The 14,645-nt window shown below is 40.4% G+C and overlaps 1 protein-coding gene across 1 annotated transcript in view; it reads left to right on the forward strand.

Annotated features, from left to right (window-relative positions):
* Positions 1 to 14,645, forward strand: part of LOC139381171 (polypeptide N-acetylgalactosaminyltransferase 2-like) — a 136,561-nt gene that overhangs the window by 81,259 nt on the left and 40,657 nt on the right. Inside the window, exon 2 of the mRNA XM_071124556.1 lies at positions 4,425 to 4,515. Within this exon, the coding sequence (XP_070980657.1) occupies positions 4,425 to 4,515 (91 nt within the window). The remainder of the gene's footprint in view (positions 1 to 4,424; positions 4,516 to 14,645) is intronic.

Consider the following 14,645-nt stretch of genomic DNA (forward strand, 5'->3'; position numbering starts at 1 on the left):
TGGCTCCCAGACCTGAAATGGCCCTGAATCACAAAGATTACATCATGGAAATCAAGCAGGCCAAAAGTAAAATAGAATTGACTGTAGTAGTCTACAACTGTACCAGGCAGATGATGTATGGTTGATGATAGATGGTAGCATTGCTGTTCTTACCTGCTGGTGCGGCAGGGTAGCCTAGTGGTTAGAGCAACTAGTAACTGAAAGGTTGCAAGTTCAAATTCCCGAGCTGAAGAGGTACAAATCTGTCGTTCCGCCCCTGAAAAGGCAGTTAACCCACTGTTCCTAGGCCGTCATTGAAAATAAGAATTTGTTCTTAACTGACTTGCCTAGTTAAATAAAGGTAAAATAACATTTGAAAAAATAGCAGAGTATAAGCACTTCAGTGGCATATGTAATAGCAGAGCACATTAGGGACCAGGAGAGCTAAAAGCTAAGTTAAGTGGAGCATCATGGTGTGGTTTGACGGTGGAGCATGACGGCGTAGTATGCACCCAAGTTGTTTGTTAACTTTGTGTGGCAACAAACTAGGCCTGGGTTATTGCCAGGAACCTCACCATACAATGCCATCGCCATGCGATGCTATACCATCGCCATGCTATACTAGCACCATGCTTAGGTGCCGATACGATATGTATGTTTAGAGATTCAATACTGCTACATGTATTACAGTTTGATGTTCTAAAAAATATTGCTCAATATATGTCTGCTGCAGATAGACGAGAGAGCATGAGAACTAGTTTTGATCATTAATGGAAAAGAAAGTGCTGAAAACATGTTGGCTCACTATTTAAAATGAAGATGGCGAACGAGCTATGGGATGAAAATTACCAGCGTTTTGGCGCCGGTACAGCCGACTAGCGCTAGAAGAGAGAAAAAAATTGATACTTGGAGTCAAAGTATATCGTCCAAAATGATATTGTAACTGTATAGAACTTTTATCCCCCGATCACTGTAAGAAACCTCGCCTCCAAACTAAAAGTCAAAACACTTTTGGTCTGGCTAAGAGGATGTATGGTTGACTTTATTAAAGGTTTGACTAGCATTAGGATGTTACAGTAACACTTATATCACTCATCTTAAAACTAGTGCTTTCTCAGGTCTCCCACCAAGAGACCCAACCGGTGGCTTGGTAATGAGTTATTCATTAGCCAGACTGTGATGACATGCCGTGCTATAGGAGAGTCGTGTGAATTCCTCCCATAGTGCTACCTGTAATGTTAATGGCCGCACAATAATTGTTCCCATGTTCTGCCAAGTGTGAGAAACGATGAACAACTGTGACTTCATGAAAATCACTCTGGAAATCACGTTAACGTAGGCTGTTTGTCAGCGAGATGACTGTAAATTTCACACACAAACAAACCGAGCAATGTTGACTAATTTTACATGTTAAAGTTTTCCTTTCTGGAATTACCTGTGATTGTAAACGGTGTTGGTATTGTGGTTTTGCAGAGCAGAATTAATGAAGTGGAATATGCACATCATTCATTAGAATGACTATAGCGATCTACATCCGTGTCAGCTGCAGCTCACCACCACCACCATAACTCCCCTCCACCCCTCTTATTGTGAAATAACTTCAGAACATGTCATTTTGCTCTAGAAGACATGCGTCAAATTTTTCTTAATCGTTCTCAAGACATGATGTACTTATTCGTGTTCCTCTGTCTAAAGATCTAGATTTTTTTTACAAGGTTTGATCATTGATATGATAAAATGCTGAGCGTCTGAATGCTATTGGTTGCCACAGCCACCAGTTCATTTTGGCCTGAAGGAGCAGGCAACCAGAGCAGATGTTGGTTGTGTTCGGCAGAGCGAGGGCTTCTGGACTTCAGTACCATCCTGCCTGTTGGTTTATTTACTGCTAACCTTCGCAAGAGTACTTCCTGTTTCATTTTTTTCCGGTCTGGCCTGCGGTGTGTTACAGGCTTGCAGTGCTGCAGTGTTTCACCGTTTGGCTTGACCCATGCTCTCATTGTCAGCGCGGCCATATTTCCCAACAGTTGATTATAGAGACAGGCGAGATTGAAGCCAAATTTGACTTGATTTTCCATTAAGTAAAATGTCGAGATTGGAATTTTGAAATTGGACACCATCACCTCCGGACTCATAATGTTGTATTATTCAGTATGGAGATATTCTACTGTAATGGGGTCTCCCCTTGGATTCTATTTTGTCAAAACCATCTGGTTTTGACTCTTACAAAAATGTCCATGAAATATAATTCATAATAATTCACATTTCCTGTTGCTGCAATAATGTTTTTCCTGCTGTAGCAAATGAAGATCCTACATCTGTACTCTTCACTGGCTTTATTTTGGCAAACAGCTCCTGTGTGTTTTTAACACTGATGGAAATCCCATCTGGCTGTTTAGTCACAGACTGTCCTTCTGCTTTTGATGTTGCCGTGACATCAGAACAGCAACCGTATGAGAATAGGCAATCGACAATTCCTCTCCATCGCACTCTGTTCTGTGAATCCTCACAAAACGTATTGTTGCGGATCAATCATGCACCTGGCGATGATTGGAAAGTTCAAGAGCACCTGCACCAGAGTTATTGTATAATTCTTTTTTCTTACCTTAAGTCTGGAACGTTTCTAAAATGTTCTCTTGGTGGTTATCAACAGGGAGACGACGACATGTGTTTTGTCCATTATAAAGTATAAAACATTGTTTTTCTTTTTATATTGGGTGTAATTTACAGGCTGTCGGTGTGTCTGATCCAACATGCAGAAATACTCTTGGTCTGCCTCTTGAGAAGATCTAATGTGGTCTGCATGACTCGACATACAAATTGTGAAGTTATTTGAATGGCTGTGAGCCCTAAGATAAAATAAAGCATGCCCTCTGTCCTTCCTCTGTCCATCTGGTTTTGATGAGTAGCCTACGTTCTAAGTTCTTGAATGGAATAATGGTCTACTGCCATAGGACCACGGACCCTTTTTCTTCATCAAAATGCTTTTGACAAACTCACTGACATTTTAAAAGCTGCTCGAAGTAGAGCAATAACAGTCAGGGGCACCTTGTTGCCACAGTAACATGATGATGCAAATAATGCGTTTATAATTCCACAGCCAAACTTGAAGAAATAAATCAATAGCACCAACAGGGAACTTAGGAAGTCTACAATATTTTAAACGTTTTCTAACCATTTGCTTTCAAAATTAGTCTGGGAAATGTGCTTGACATTCTCGGTGTTTGACATACCGCTATTTATGAACATGGGGTTTTTCTATCATTAGATCATCCTTTTCTGTGGAGGGACAAACATTTTCCACTGAATGTAGATTGTGACCTTGTCTACGTGTTTCTATATTAACCTGTTGCGACGACCAAACCCGGATCCGGGATTCTATTTATAGACCTAAGCTCATTACCATAACGCAACGTTAACTATTCATGAAAATCGCAAATGAAATGAAATAAATATGCTAGCTCTCAAGCTTAGCCTTTTGTTAACAACACTGTCATCTCAGATTTTCAAAATATGCTTTTCAACCATAGGAAAACAATCATTTGTGTAACAGTAGCTAGCTAGCGTAGCATTTAGCGTTAGCATTAGCGTTAGCATTAGCGTTAGCATTTAGCAGGCAACTATCACAAAAACAAGTAAAGCCTTCAAATAAAATAACTTACCTTTGAAGAACTTCTGATGTTTTCAATGAGGAGACTCTCAGTTAGATAGCAGATGCTCCGTTTTTCCAAAAAGATTCTTTGTGTATTAGAAATAGCTCCGTTTTGTACATCACATTTGGCTACCAAAAAAAAAAAAAAAAAAAAAAAAAAAACGAAAATTCAGCCCTCAAAACGCAAACTTTTTTCCAAATTAACTCCATAATATCGACTGAAACATGGCAAACGTGGTTTAGAATCAATCCTCAAGGTGTTTTTCCACATATCTCTTCAATGATATATCCTTCGTGGAAGCCTGGTTTCTCCTTGCTCTCAAATGGAAAAATAATTGCACCTGGCTTTACGCTCCAATTTCGACGCAGGGACACCAGGCGGACACTTGGAAAATGTAGTCTCTTATGGTCAATCTTCCAATGATATGCCTACAAATACGTCACAATGCTGCTAACACTTTGGGGGAACGACAGAAAGTGTAGGCTCATTCCTTGCGCAATCACAGCCATATAAGGAGACAATGGAAAACAGAGCTTCAGAAATTCTGCTCATTTCCTGGTTGATGCATCATCTTGGTTTCGCCTGTAGAATGAGTTCTGGGGCACTTACAGACAATATCTTTGCAGATTCTGAAACTTCAGAGTGTTTTCTTTCAAAAACTGTCAAGAATATGCATAGTCGAGCATCTTTTCGTGACAAAATATTGCGCTTAAAACGGGAACGTTTTTTATCCAAAAATGAAATAGCGCCCCTAGAGATCAAAGAGGTTAATGTGTCGTTGTGTTTCTTTGGCAGGATGACTGGAATGCTATTGACTCATCAAATCAGGCCCAGGTCCACCGCAACGCAGATGACCAAACCCACAGCCTGGAGACACTACCCTCAGGTAAGAGCCAGATACCCAGCCAGGCATCCCACAGCGCTGTCCATTCTGGTTAGCCCCCCCCCCATTTACAGACATGATGAGAAGATTAGTCAACACAGGACTCCAGGTTGACATGTTGTTCAACTGACTGTGCAATAGTGTAGGGTTCCAGCTGTGGTTCTGTTTAAAACTAGTAAACTACCTTTACTGTTTACAAGGTCAGGGCTAATTATGCAAGGTGTGTATAGGAATGCTATGAAAATAATCTGAATTCATCTGGGTTTTTTTCAGAGTTTCTGATCTTCATCAATGGGCCAATCACCCAAATCTCTATCGTACCAATTTGCGAGCCCATGTGCACAACTGAACCGGGATCCAATTTAGCAGAGCTGCTTTATGCATTAACCTGTCTGGGAGCGGAACCCCTCGCCAACAGCCAATGAAATTGCAGGACACCAAATACAAATCAACATAAATCTCAGAAATCAAATTTCTCAAACATACATGTATTAGGCACCATTTTAAAGATACCATTCTCGTTAATCCAGCCACAGTGTCTGATTTCAAAAATGCTTTACAGCGAAAGCTCCACAAACAATTATGTTAGGTCACCACTAAGTCATAGAAAGTCACAAAAAGCACAAATAGAGATAAAATTAATCACTAACCTTTGATGATCTTCATCAGATGACACTCATAGGGCATCATGTTACACAATAAATATATGTTTTGTTCGATAATGTGCATATTTATTTACAAAAATCTCAGTTTACATTGGCGCCTTACGTGCAGTAATGTTTTGATTCCAAAACATCCAGTGATTTTAGCAGAAATACTCATAATAAACATTGATAAAAGATACTAGTGTTATTCACAGAATTAAAGATGGACTTCTCCTTAACTTCTTGACGCTACGCATCCCTTAAGCGGGATAATTGTTATCAGCAACCGCTGAATAGCATAGCGTCACATTCAAATAACATTACTAAAAAATATTCATATTCATGAAATCACAAGTGCAATATTGCAAAACACAGCTTAGCCTTTTGTTAATACACCTGTTGCCTCAGATTTTGAAATTATGCTTTACAGCGAAAGCAATCCAAGCGTTTGTAAATTTATCGATAGCATGACAAAACATTATGTACACTAAGCTAATTAAGTAGCTAGGTCACGAAAATCAGAAAAGCAATCAAATTAATCGTTTACCTTTGATGATCTTCGGATGTTTTCACTCACGAGACTCCCAGTTACACAACAAATGTTCCTTTTGTTCCAATAAGGATAATTTTTATATCCAAAATACCTCTGTTTGTTTGGCGCATTATGTTTAGAAATCCACAGGAAAGAGCGGTCATGACAACACAGACAAAAATTCCAAATAATATCCATAATGTCCACAGAAACATGTCAAACATTTTTTATAATCAATCCTCAGGTTGTTTTTAAAATATACATTCGATAATATATCACCCGGGAGTGTAGTTTTTTCAATAGGACCAGGAGAAACAATGGCCGCTTTACTCTGGGGCGCAAAACTCATTGAGAGCCCCCACCTATCCACTAACGCAATGTGATCTTTCTCGCTCATTTTTCAAAATAAAAGCCTGAAACTGTCTAAAGACTGACACCTTAGGGAAGCCATAGAAAAAGGAATCTGGTTGATATCCCTTTAAATGGAGGATAGGCATGCATAGGAACAGAGGTTTCAAAATAAGAGGCACTTCCTGATTGGATTTTCCTCAGGTTTTCGCCTGCAATATCAGTTCTGTTATACTCAGACAATATTTTGACAGTTTTGGAAACTTTAGAGTGTGTTCTATCCCAATCTGACAATTACATGACAATGACATATTCTAGTTTCTAGGGCTGAGAAATAGGCCGTTTCAAATGGGTACGTTTTTTTAGCCAAAAACGAAAATACTGCCCTCTACACGCAGAAGGTTAATGCAACTGCTGTGTCAGATTTCAAAAAAACTTTACAAAAAAAGCATAATCTGAGAACGGAGCTCAGAACCCAAAACAGCCAGAGGAATAGCCACCATTTTGGAATCAACAAAGTTAGAAAAAACACCATAAATATTCACTGGCACTCCCAGGAATCCCAGTTCGACAATAAATGACTGACTTGTTCCATAAAGTTCCAACATTTATGTCCAAATAGCCACTTGTTGTTAGCGTGTTCAGCCCAGTAATCCATCTTCAAGAGGCGTGAGCATTTCATCCAGACAAAAACTCAAAGTTCTGTTACAGTCCTTTAGAAACATGTCAAACGATGTATGGAATCAATCGTTAGGATGTTTTTAACAATAAACATCAATAATGTTCCAACCGGAGAATTCCTTTGTCTTCAGAAAAAGCACTGGAACGAGAGGTAACTCTGTCGGGAGCACTCGTCATGAGACCGAGGCTCTCTGCCAAGACCACTGACTCAAACAGGTCTCATGAGCCCCTCCTTTATAGTAGAATCCTCATTCAACTTTCAAAGGACAGTTGACATCTAGTGGAAGCCCTATGAAGTGCAACCTCATCCATATATCAATATGTACTTGGAAGGCCAAGCTTTGAAAAACTACAAACCTTAGATTTCCCACTTCCTGTTTGGATTTTTTTCTCAGGTTTTTGCCTGCCATATGAGTTCTGTTATACTCACAGACAGCATTCAATCAGTTTTAGAAACTTCAGAGTGTTTTTTTATCCAATACTACTAATAATATGCATATACTAGCATCTGGGACTGAGTTGGAGGCAGTTTACTCTGGGCATGCTTTTCATCTAAAAGTGAAAATGCTGCCCCCTAGCCCAAACAGGTTAAGCTACAGGTGTAAGCATATGCTGACGTTACATAGACTTGTCCTGCATTTAAAACAGCATGCCGTGTATGGAGGGATATAAATTACAGTAGTTTTACCATCAGAACTGTTACATATTCTCTCCTTGGCAAGGTTGTCCTTAGAGAGCTGTTCCATTTAATTTATGTCAGAAACATTGTGTTTTTTGTAAAGGTAGGGCAGGCAGACATCTTTCTGCTTTTGTATCCTGAACAATATGTAGAAAGAATACTCTGGGGTGTACAGTAGTTCCAGGGAATCATCACTATTCAGATACCTTGTTTCAATGCCTCACACTATTTGGGTCACTCCGCTTTACACTCAAATTGGACCGAAAAACAGAATTCACAGTAGGGTTGCAGTATTTAATTAAGCGGATTTCCAGATGGCCTAATATACAGTTACTCCTTTTTAGACTGTAAGTAAGTATGCCATCAGAGCTGAATTTAGACATATCCTACACCATCCATTCCTAAATGTACATTCCCATATTACTACGGTACAATACGGTATAAGATCTGCTAGCAACTCCTTGACATATGGAGCTGAAGATCCATCCAAAATGTGCGTCCAAATGTGCCAGGGCAGCAGTGAGGGGCCTTCCCCTCTATCTGTAGGACTTTGTGCTCCTCCAAGCTGCCCATCAGCCACAGTAATGTGTTTCAGCTAGAGAGCTACTCACAGAATAACAACAACAAAATCCAGAAAAACGCATGTCAAAAATGTTATAAATTGATTTGCATTTCAATGAGGGAAATAAGTATTTGACCCCCTCTCAATCAGAAATATTTCTGGCTCCCAGGTGTCTTTTATACAGGTAACAAATTGAGATTAGGAGCACACTCTTAAAGTGAGTGCTCCTAATCTCAGTTTGTTACCTGTATAAAAGACACCTGTCCACAGAAGCAATCAATAAATCAGATTCCAAACTCTCCACCATGGCCAAGACCAAAGAGCTCTCCATGGATGTCAGGGACAAGATTGTAGACCTACACAAGGCTGGAATGGGCTACAAGACCATCACCAAGCAGCTTGGTGAGAAGGTGACAAAAGTTGGTGCGATTATTCGCAAATGGAAGAAACACAAAATAACTGTCAATCTCCCTCAGCCTGGGGCTCCATGCAAGATCTCACCTCGTGGAGTTGCAATGATCATGAGAACAGTGAGGAATCAGCCCAAAACTACACGGGAGAATCTTGTCAATTATCTCAAGGCAGCTGGGACCATAGTCACCAAGAAAACAATTGGTAACACACTACGCTGTGAAGGACTGAAATCCTGCAGCACCCGCAAGGTCCCCCTGCTCAAGAAAGCACATATACATGCCCGTCTGAAGTTTGCTAATGAACATCTGAATGATTCAGAGGACAACTGGGTGAAAGTGTTGTGGTCAGATGAGACCAAAATGGATCTCTTTGGCATCAACTCAACTAGCAGTGTTTGGAGGAAGAGGAATGCTGCCTAGGACCCCAAGAACACCATCCCCACCGTCAAACATGGAGGTGGAAACATTATGCTTTGGGGTTGTTTTTCTGCTAAGGTGACAGGACAACTTCACCGCATCAAAGGGACAATGGACGGGGCCATGTACCGTCAAATCATGGGTGAGAACCTCCTTCCCTCAGCCAATTTGCAACCAGAGCTCACGCTGAGGTTGGTTAAGTTCCGTAGTTGATATTAGTCCTTCTAAATGTATGGACAGCAGCCCTCACGTCATCGGGAACACTAGGTTGACTTTCGTCAATGGGCTTTTCTGGTGGGGGAGAGAAGGGCGTGTTTCATAGTTTACAACCAATGCCTGTTCACTTGGGCGGGGCCACTGAGTAAGCATAGTTCACTTATGAAAACAATTCTCTCATTTAGAAGCTAAAATTACATTTGATCTTTTCACAAATAATTTCATACTTAAACATTTAAATTGCACAACAATTTCATGTGAATCTAATAACTAGAATGTGTAGACTTCCCAACATACTTTGTTGTCCTATCATCCGTAATAATGTCTTGGATGACAACTGATCATATTCTCTCATAATCCAACGGATATTTTCAACTGGTTGGATTACCGAAATATGGTTCAGTTCCCAGCTTTTGATGTTACCATGTCAATAAAGGGCTTTCCAAGAGTCCAATCTGTAGAGTAGAGAGCGAAAAGGGGGAAAGGGATTTATGGGGGCTGTAAACCTCACCAACATGGCAACGTCATGAAACCCTTGACAATCAACCGTTCTCTGTCGGGGATGTTGTTGGCTTTTGCCGACTGGTCGAGCCCCGGTACACATTATTTTTCAGATGTTACCCTACTGTAGTTACAGTATTGTTCAAACTCACATCCATGAGCTACTTGCTATGGGCGTCACTGCTATTAGCTTCACGACTGACATTTGGACCAGCGAAGTCCGACCAATGAGCATGCTGAGTCTGACAGCACAGTGGGTCAACAAGGATTTCGTACTGAGGAAGGCTGTATTGCATACCGCTGCTGCCATTTCAAATGGCATTCGAACAACTGACTGGAGAAATAAGCTAGTCAACTGCGTCTGCAGCAGACGTGATACCCTCTGTCATGGCAGTGAAACGCCTGCTTAACAAAACTGCCAACACAGACAGTGGGGTTAAAACTTGCAAAAGTTTTGGCTGTGAACAAGTGATTCAGTGGCATTCTCTCTGAGCCTCTTTACTGTGTCGCCACCATGCTTGATGTTCGGTACAAGGACCACTACTTCGATGCAGACAAACAGGATTTACGTGAAATGTTACCTACACAGCTGGACAAGCTGGAAACACACAGTGACCGAGGAAACACACAGCGCACCAAGGAAGAGAGGCCACAGACAGACATTGCTGAAACTTCACTGCTTGACATGTATGATGAAATCCTGGATGAGAATGAAACGAATGAATAACAAAACATCACAGCAAGCAAGTGAAAGAAATAGGTTTTGATTATGTTTTACTGGTAGTGGAGACATACGTAAATGCCAACAAAATAAATTTTTGTGTGTGTGTGTAAAACCTTTATTTAACTAGGCAAGTCAGTTAAGAACAAATTATTATTCACAATGACGGCCTACACCGGCCAAACCCAGATGACACTGGGCCAATTGTGCACCGCCTTATTGGACTCCCAATCACGGCCGGATGTGATACAGCCTGGATTCCAGCCAGGAACTGTAGTGACGCCTCTTGCACTGAGATGCAGTGCCTTAGACCTGTGTGTGTGTGTGGGAGTGAACTATTTAACTGTACTAGAATGCTTAAAAAGGCCGCAAAAATGTTAAATATAGGTATCGTTTTTTGGGGGGGAGAGGAAAATATCGGTATTGGCCAAAAATGTGATATCGGTGCATCCCTAGTTATTATTGTAACTTTAGTAGTTTCACAAACGTTGGGCTATATGTTAAGATTTTTTTTGATACATTGTCAGGCTACATGATGCGACTCTACTGAGGATTTGAAAAAAGTTGCTTGAAAGGTATGAGGTCTGCTTTGTTTTTTTTGTGCAGGCTGTACACAGTTCATTAGTCTCTCATTCACAATTTGACAAGCACTTGATACTGTCTTGAATTTCACGACAGCATCCCCTTTTTGTGGCCGTTGTGCCGTCTCCCTGAGTGCTGCGCTCTTCGAAGCACCTCTCACTCACATGGCTCTCCATCACGTGATCTGGTCTTTCTTACAGGCTAAAGTGAAGACACATATCAGGGACGCAACTGCCCGCGTCCTTATTCAATTCCGATGTGCGTATTTGGAAGAACTGTACAAATGTACTTTTCTTCTGCCAACAAGATGAGAAGGCTTAGCGAACAGCTAAAGCACTAGCCTATATCAATCTACTATCCCCCATAGTATAAAAATTGACCTATTCTGTGTGAGAAATAAATATTCCAAAGTTTGGGACAGTTGTGGGATGTGATTGATCCCAAATTAATACAACCACTATCATAAAAAAAAAACATTTTCGCCCAATGTGGCTTACGCAAGACATCAAAGTTTAGCTTTAAATGTTAATAAACGGCTATTTCTTCACATTATAAGCTCAGTTAGGCTTTACATCCTTTGTAATGCGGATTAATGTGCTTAATTTTATTGAGTTATTTTGCCACTTTAGTTGTGATACAAACCTTATCAACACATATAAGCTAGGCTACATGAGGGGCGCGACTATGATTTGAAAAAGTAGCAAAAAAAAAGGCATTGTTTCTTGTGAATGATGCCCAGCATAAGTGATCAAATATAATTCACGTGATAGGCTAATACTTTCATCCATTATACTATTCTTGATTTAATCTCATCTTTATATATATTATTTAGTATATTTGTGAAATTTGTTTTGATTTAGAGTGGATAATTCTGTCTGTCTCAAACGGGCATTGGGAAAAATACATGAAGCCTAAACAGATATAATATTTGACTAAAACTTAATCATTTCAAACCTTGATTACATTTGGGTAGATTATCCTGCGTAGGGTTCCGTCTTTCGGATGGGACGCTCAAATGGGTGTCCTGACTCTCTGTGGTCATTAAAAATTCCATGCCACTTATTGTAAGAGTAGGGGTGTTCACCCGGTGTCATGGCTAAATTCCCAACCTGGCCACATTCCACCTTGGCCACCTAATCATCCCCTTCATTCATAATTGGCATATATGACTCCTCACCTCGCCACCTGATAGCTGGTATGTGGTGAGCGTTCTGGCACAAAAAGGCTACCGTGCTTCACTGAGTTGGGAGCAGCTCATTGGTGTGTCGTTGAAATTCTAATCAAGTAAGGGAGAAGAGACTTTCAATTTCTTCAAACAATCATCCTTTTAATATTGATTATTTATTGCAATAATGGAGCTGGTCAATGATCGTTGAGGAAATTCAAAGGGTTTATATAGAAACCCCAAAACTGCTCAGTCATGGTTGGTTCCACCTCTCCTCGGCAGATCGGGGCATCGTAAGCTACCTTGTTTTCTTCTTGTGGCTATGTGTATCGGGTGTGTGAGGTCATAACGCACAAACAAGTGATAACGGCAGTTCCGTTACTCCTTTCTCAACCAAGCTAGCCTCTGTTCTCTTCATATCTCCACACAGTGGTGCCCTTGGAAGATAGTAGAAGAACAGGATGGAATGAAGAACTGTGGTCACTCTGAGGCTCTTTGTGTGACCAAGTTACTCTGAAGTAAAGATGTTTCGAAACAATAACAGGTTGTTTTGTCCATTTAAGTTCTCTATTCCGCAGTTGCCCCATGTCCTTGACTTCACGCCTAGACGAGCTGCGGGGAGTGAATGTGGAAAAGCGGAACCAACCTTCTAAAAAGGCTTTTCGGCGAAAGCATAAGAAGCTATTATCTGATGATAGCACAACAGTAAACAAAGAGGGTAGCATATTTCAACCCTGCAGGCGCTACACAAAACGCAGAAATAAAATATAAATCATGCCTTACCTTTGACGAGCTTCTTTTGTTGGCACTCCAATATGTATAAACATCACAATTGGTCCTTTTGTTCGATTAATTCTGTCCATATATATCCAAAATGTCCATTTATTTGGCGCGTTTGATAAAAAAAAAACAGCTTCCAAATTGCGCATTGTCACTACAAAATATTTTAAAAGTTGCCTGAGAACTTTGCCAAAAAATGTCAAACTACTTTTGTAATACAACTTTAGGTATTTTTAAACGTTAATAATCGATCAAATTGAAGATGGGTCTATCTGTGTTCAATACAGGAAGACAACAAACCAAGCTACTTTTCATGTCTTGCGCATCTCTCAACAGTGTTACGCAGTTCCTAGATGGCCGTACATCTTCATTGCACAAAGGAATAACATCCAGTGGAAGCGGTAGGAAGCACTGGTGACATCCAGTGGAAGCGGTAGGAACTGAGAACAAGTTCCTACAAAATATCGTTTCCCAATGAGAGCTCACTGAACAGACAGAGACCTAAAAAACAAAACAATTCTGAACGGTTAGTCCTCGGGGTTTTGCCTCACAGACATGATTCAAACAGTTTTAGAAACTTCTGTGTTTTCTATCCAAATCTACTAATAATATGCATACCTTATATTCTTGGCATGAGCAGCAGGAAGTTGAAATTGGGCACGCTATTTATCCAAAAGTGAAAATGCTGCCCCATATACCTTAAGAAGTTAAGCAGAGAGCTCTTTACCATCACTAAGCTCCTATTATAAAGCTACAAATAATTATATAGGTACATCAAATGCAGCTTGCAAACACAGAATTTTTCCTTCACAGGTGAGTTTCCCCCTACTCTATAAAGCGCTTTGAGTATCTCAGTTGGCAGAAAAGTGCTTTATAAATCGGATCAATTATTATAAATGATTATTTGTATATGATCACATATGTCTTTCTATTATGTGTGTGAATACTTGGGAACAGATTTCCAACATGTAAATCACTTGGAGCTAATTTCCTGATGGTTTTAGTCTTTTATGGCCAACAATAAATAAAACATAAATACATGTTTTGGGGATCAGGAAACATGTGCTGTGTGCTTTTCATCCAGTACAGTAATGTAGTGTACAGTGTTTTGCTGTGTACTTTTCATCCAGTACTGTAGTGTACATTGTGTATTGTGTGCTGTGTGTTTTCATACACTGTGCACTACACTACAGTACTGTATGTGCTGTGAGGGACTTTCCTCCTGGATCCAGATGTGAAGACCACCCAGTTTCTGAGTCATTCGATGCTTTGTTCCTGTTATCTTATTTGTTAACAATGTTATTATATGCAGTGTTTTGATGAGGAATCTGCTGACCGGCACACCAGGCCACAGACCGTTAGTCTTCCTCCGCTGTGGCTGTTCTGCTCAAGAAGTGCCATGGAATATTCCTTGTTAGTTAGAAGGCTTCATGGATGGCCTGCACAATGTACAGCAATGTGCTGTAGTTTACTAGGGTTGAGTTCAGTAAGGTACACCATACATTTTGCACTGACCTGATCTACCTGGCCTTATCTCTCTCAGAGATGCTGTTCAGATTCCTATTATATCTTAATGGATTCCTACCACCTGAGCATCAACAACAAAAAAACACCGGTTTCAAAGCTTTTTGTCTAGTAAGCACAGCCAGAGGAGGAATGTTCCAGCAAGAGAGATGGGTGGTTGAACTGTCTAACTTTCACAGCAAGGAGAAGCTATAAAGGAGAGACGCAACTTGTCCTTAACTTGTTTCTTAGGGCAGGATCACAGATCTGGGCATGAACCAGTTCCTCAGTTCTTTAAAGTGAAGATACTAAATAAGGGATCGTTTTATACCTTATGTTCAAATGGTGGAACAAGCTTCCCCCTACTCGCTCTGACTTTGCTGATAAAT

The sequence above is a fragment of the Oncorhynchus clarkii genome, chromosome 23, assembly GCF_045791955.1.
Source record: "Oncorhynchus clarkii lewisi isolate Uvic-CL-2024 chromosome 23, UVic_Ocla_1.0, whole genome shotgun sequence".
NCBI classification, from domain to species: Eukaryota; Metazoa; Chordata; class Actinopteri; order Salmoniformes; family Salmonidae; genus Oncorhynchus; species Oncorhynchus clarkii.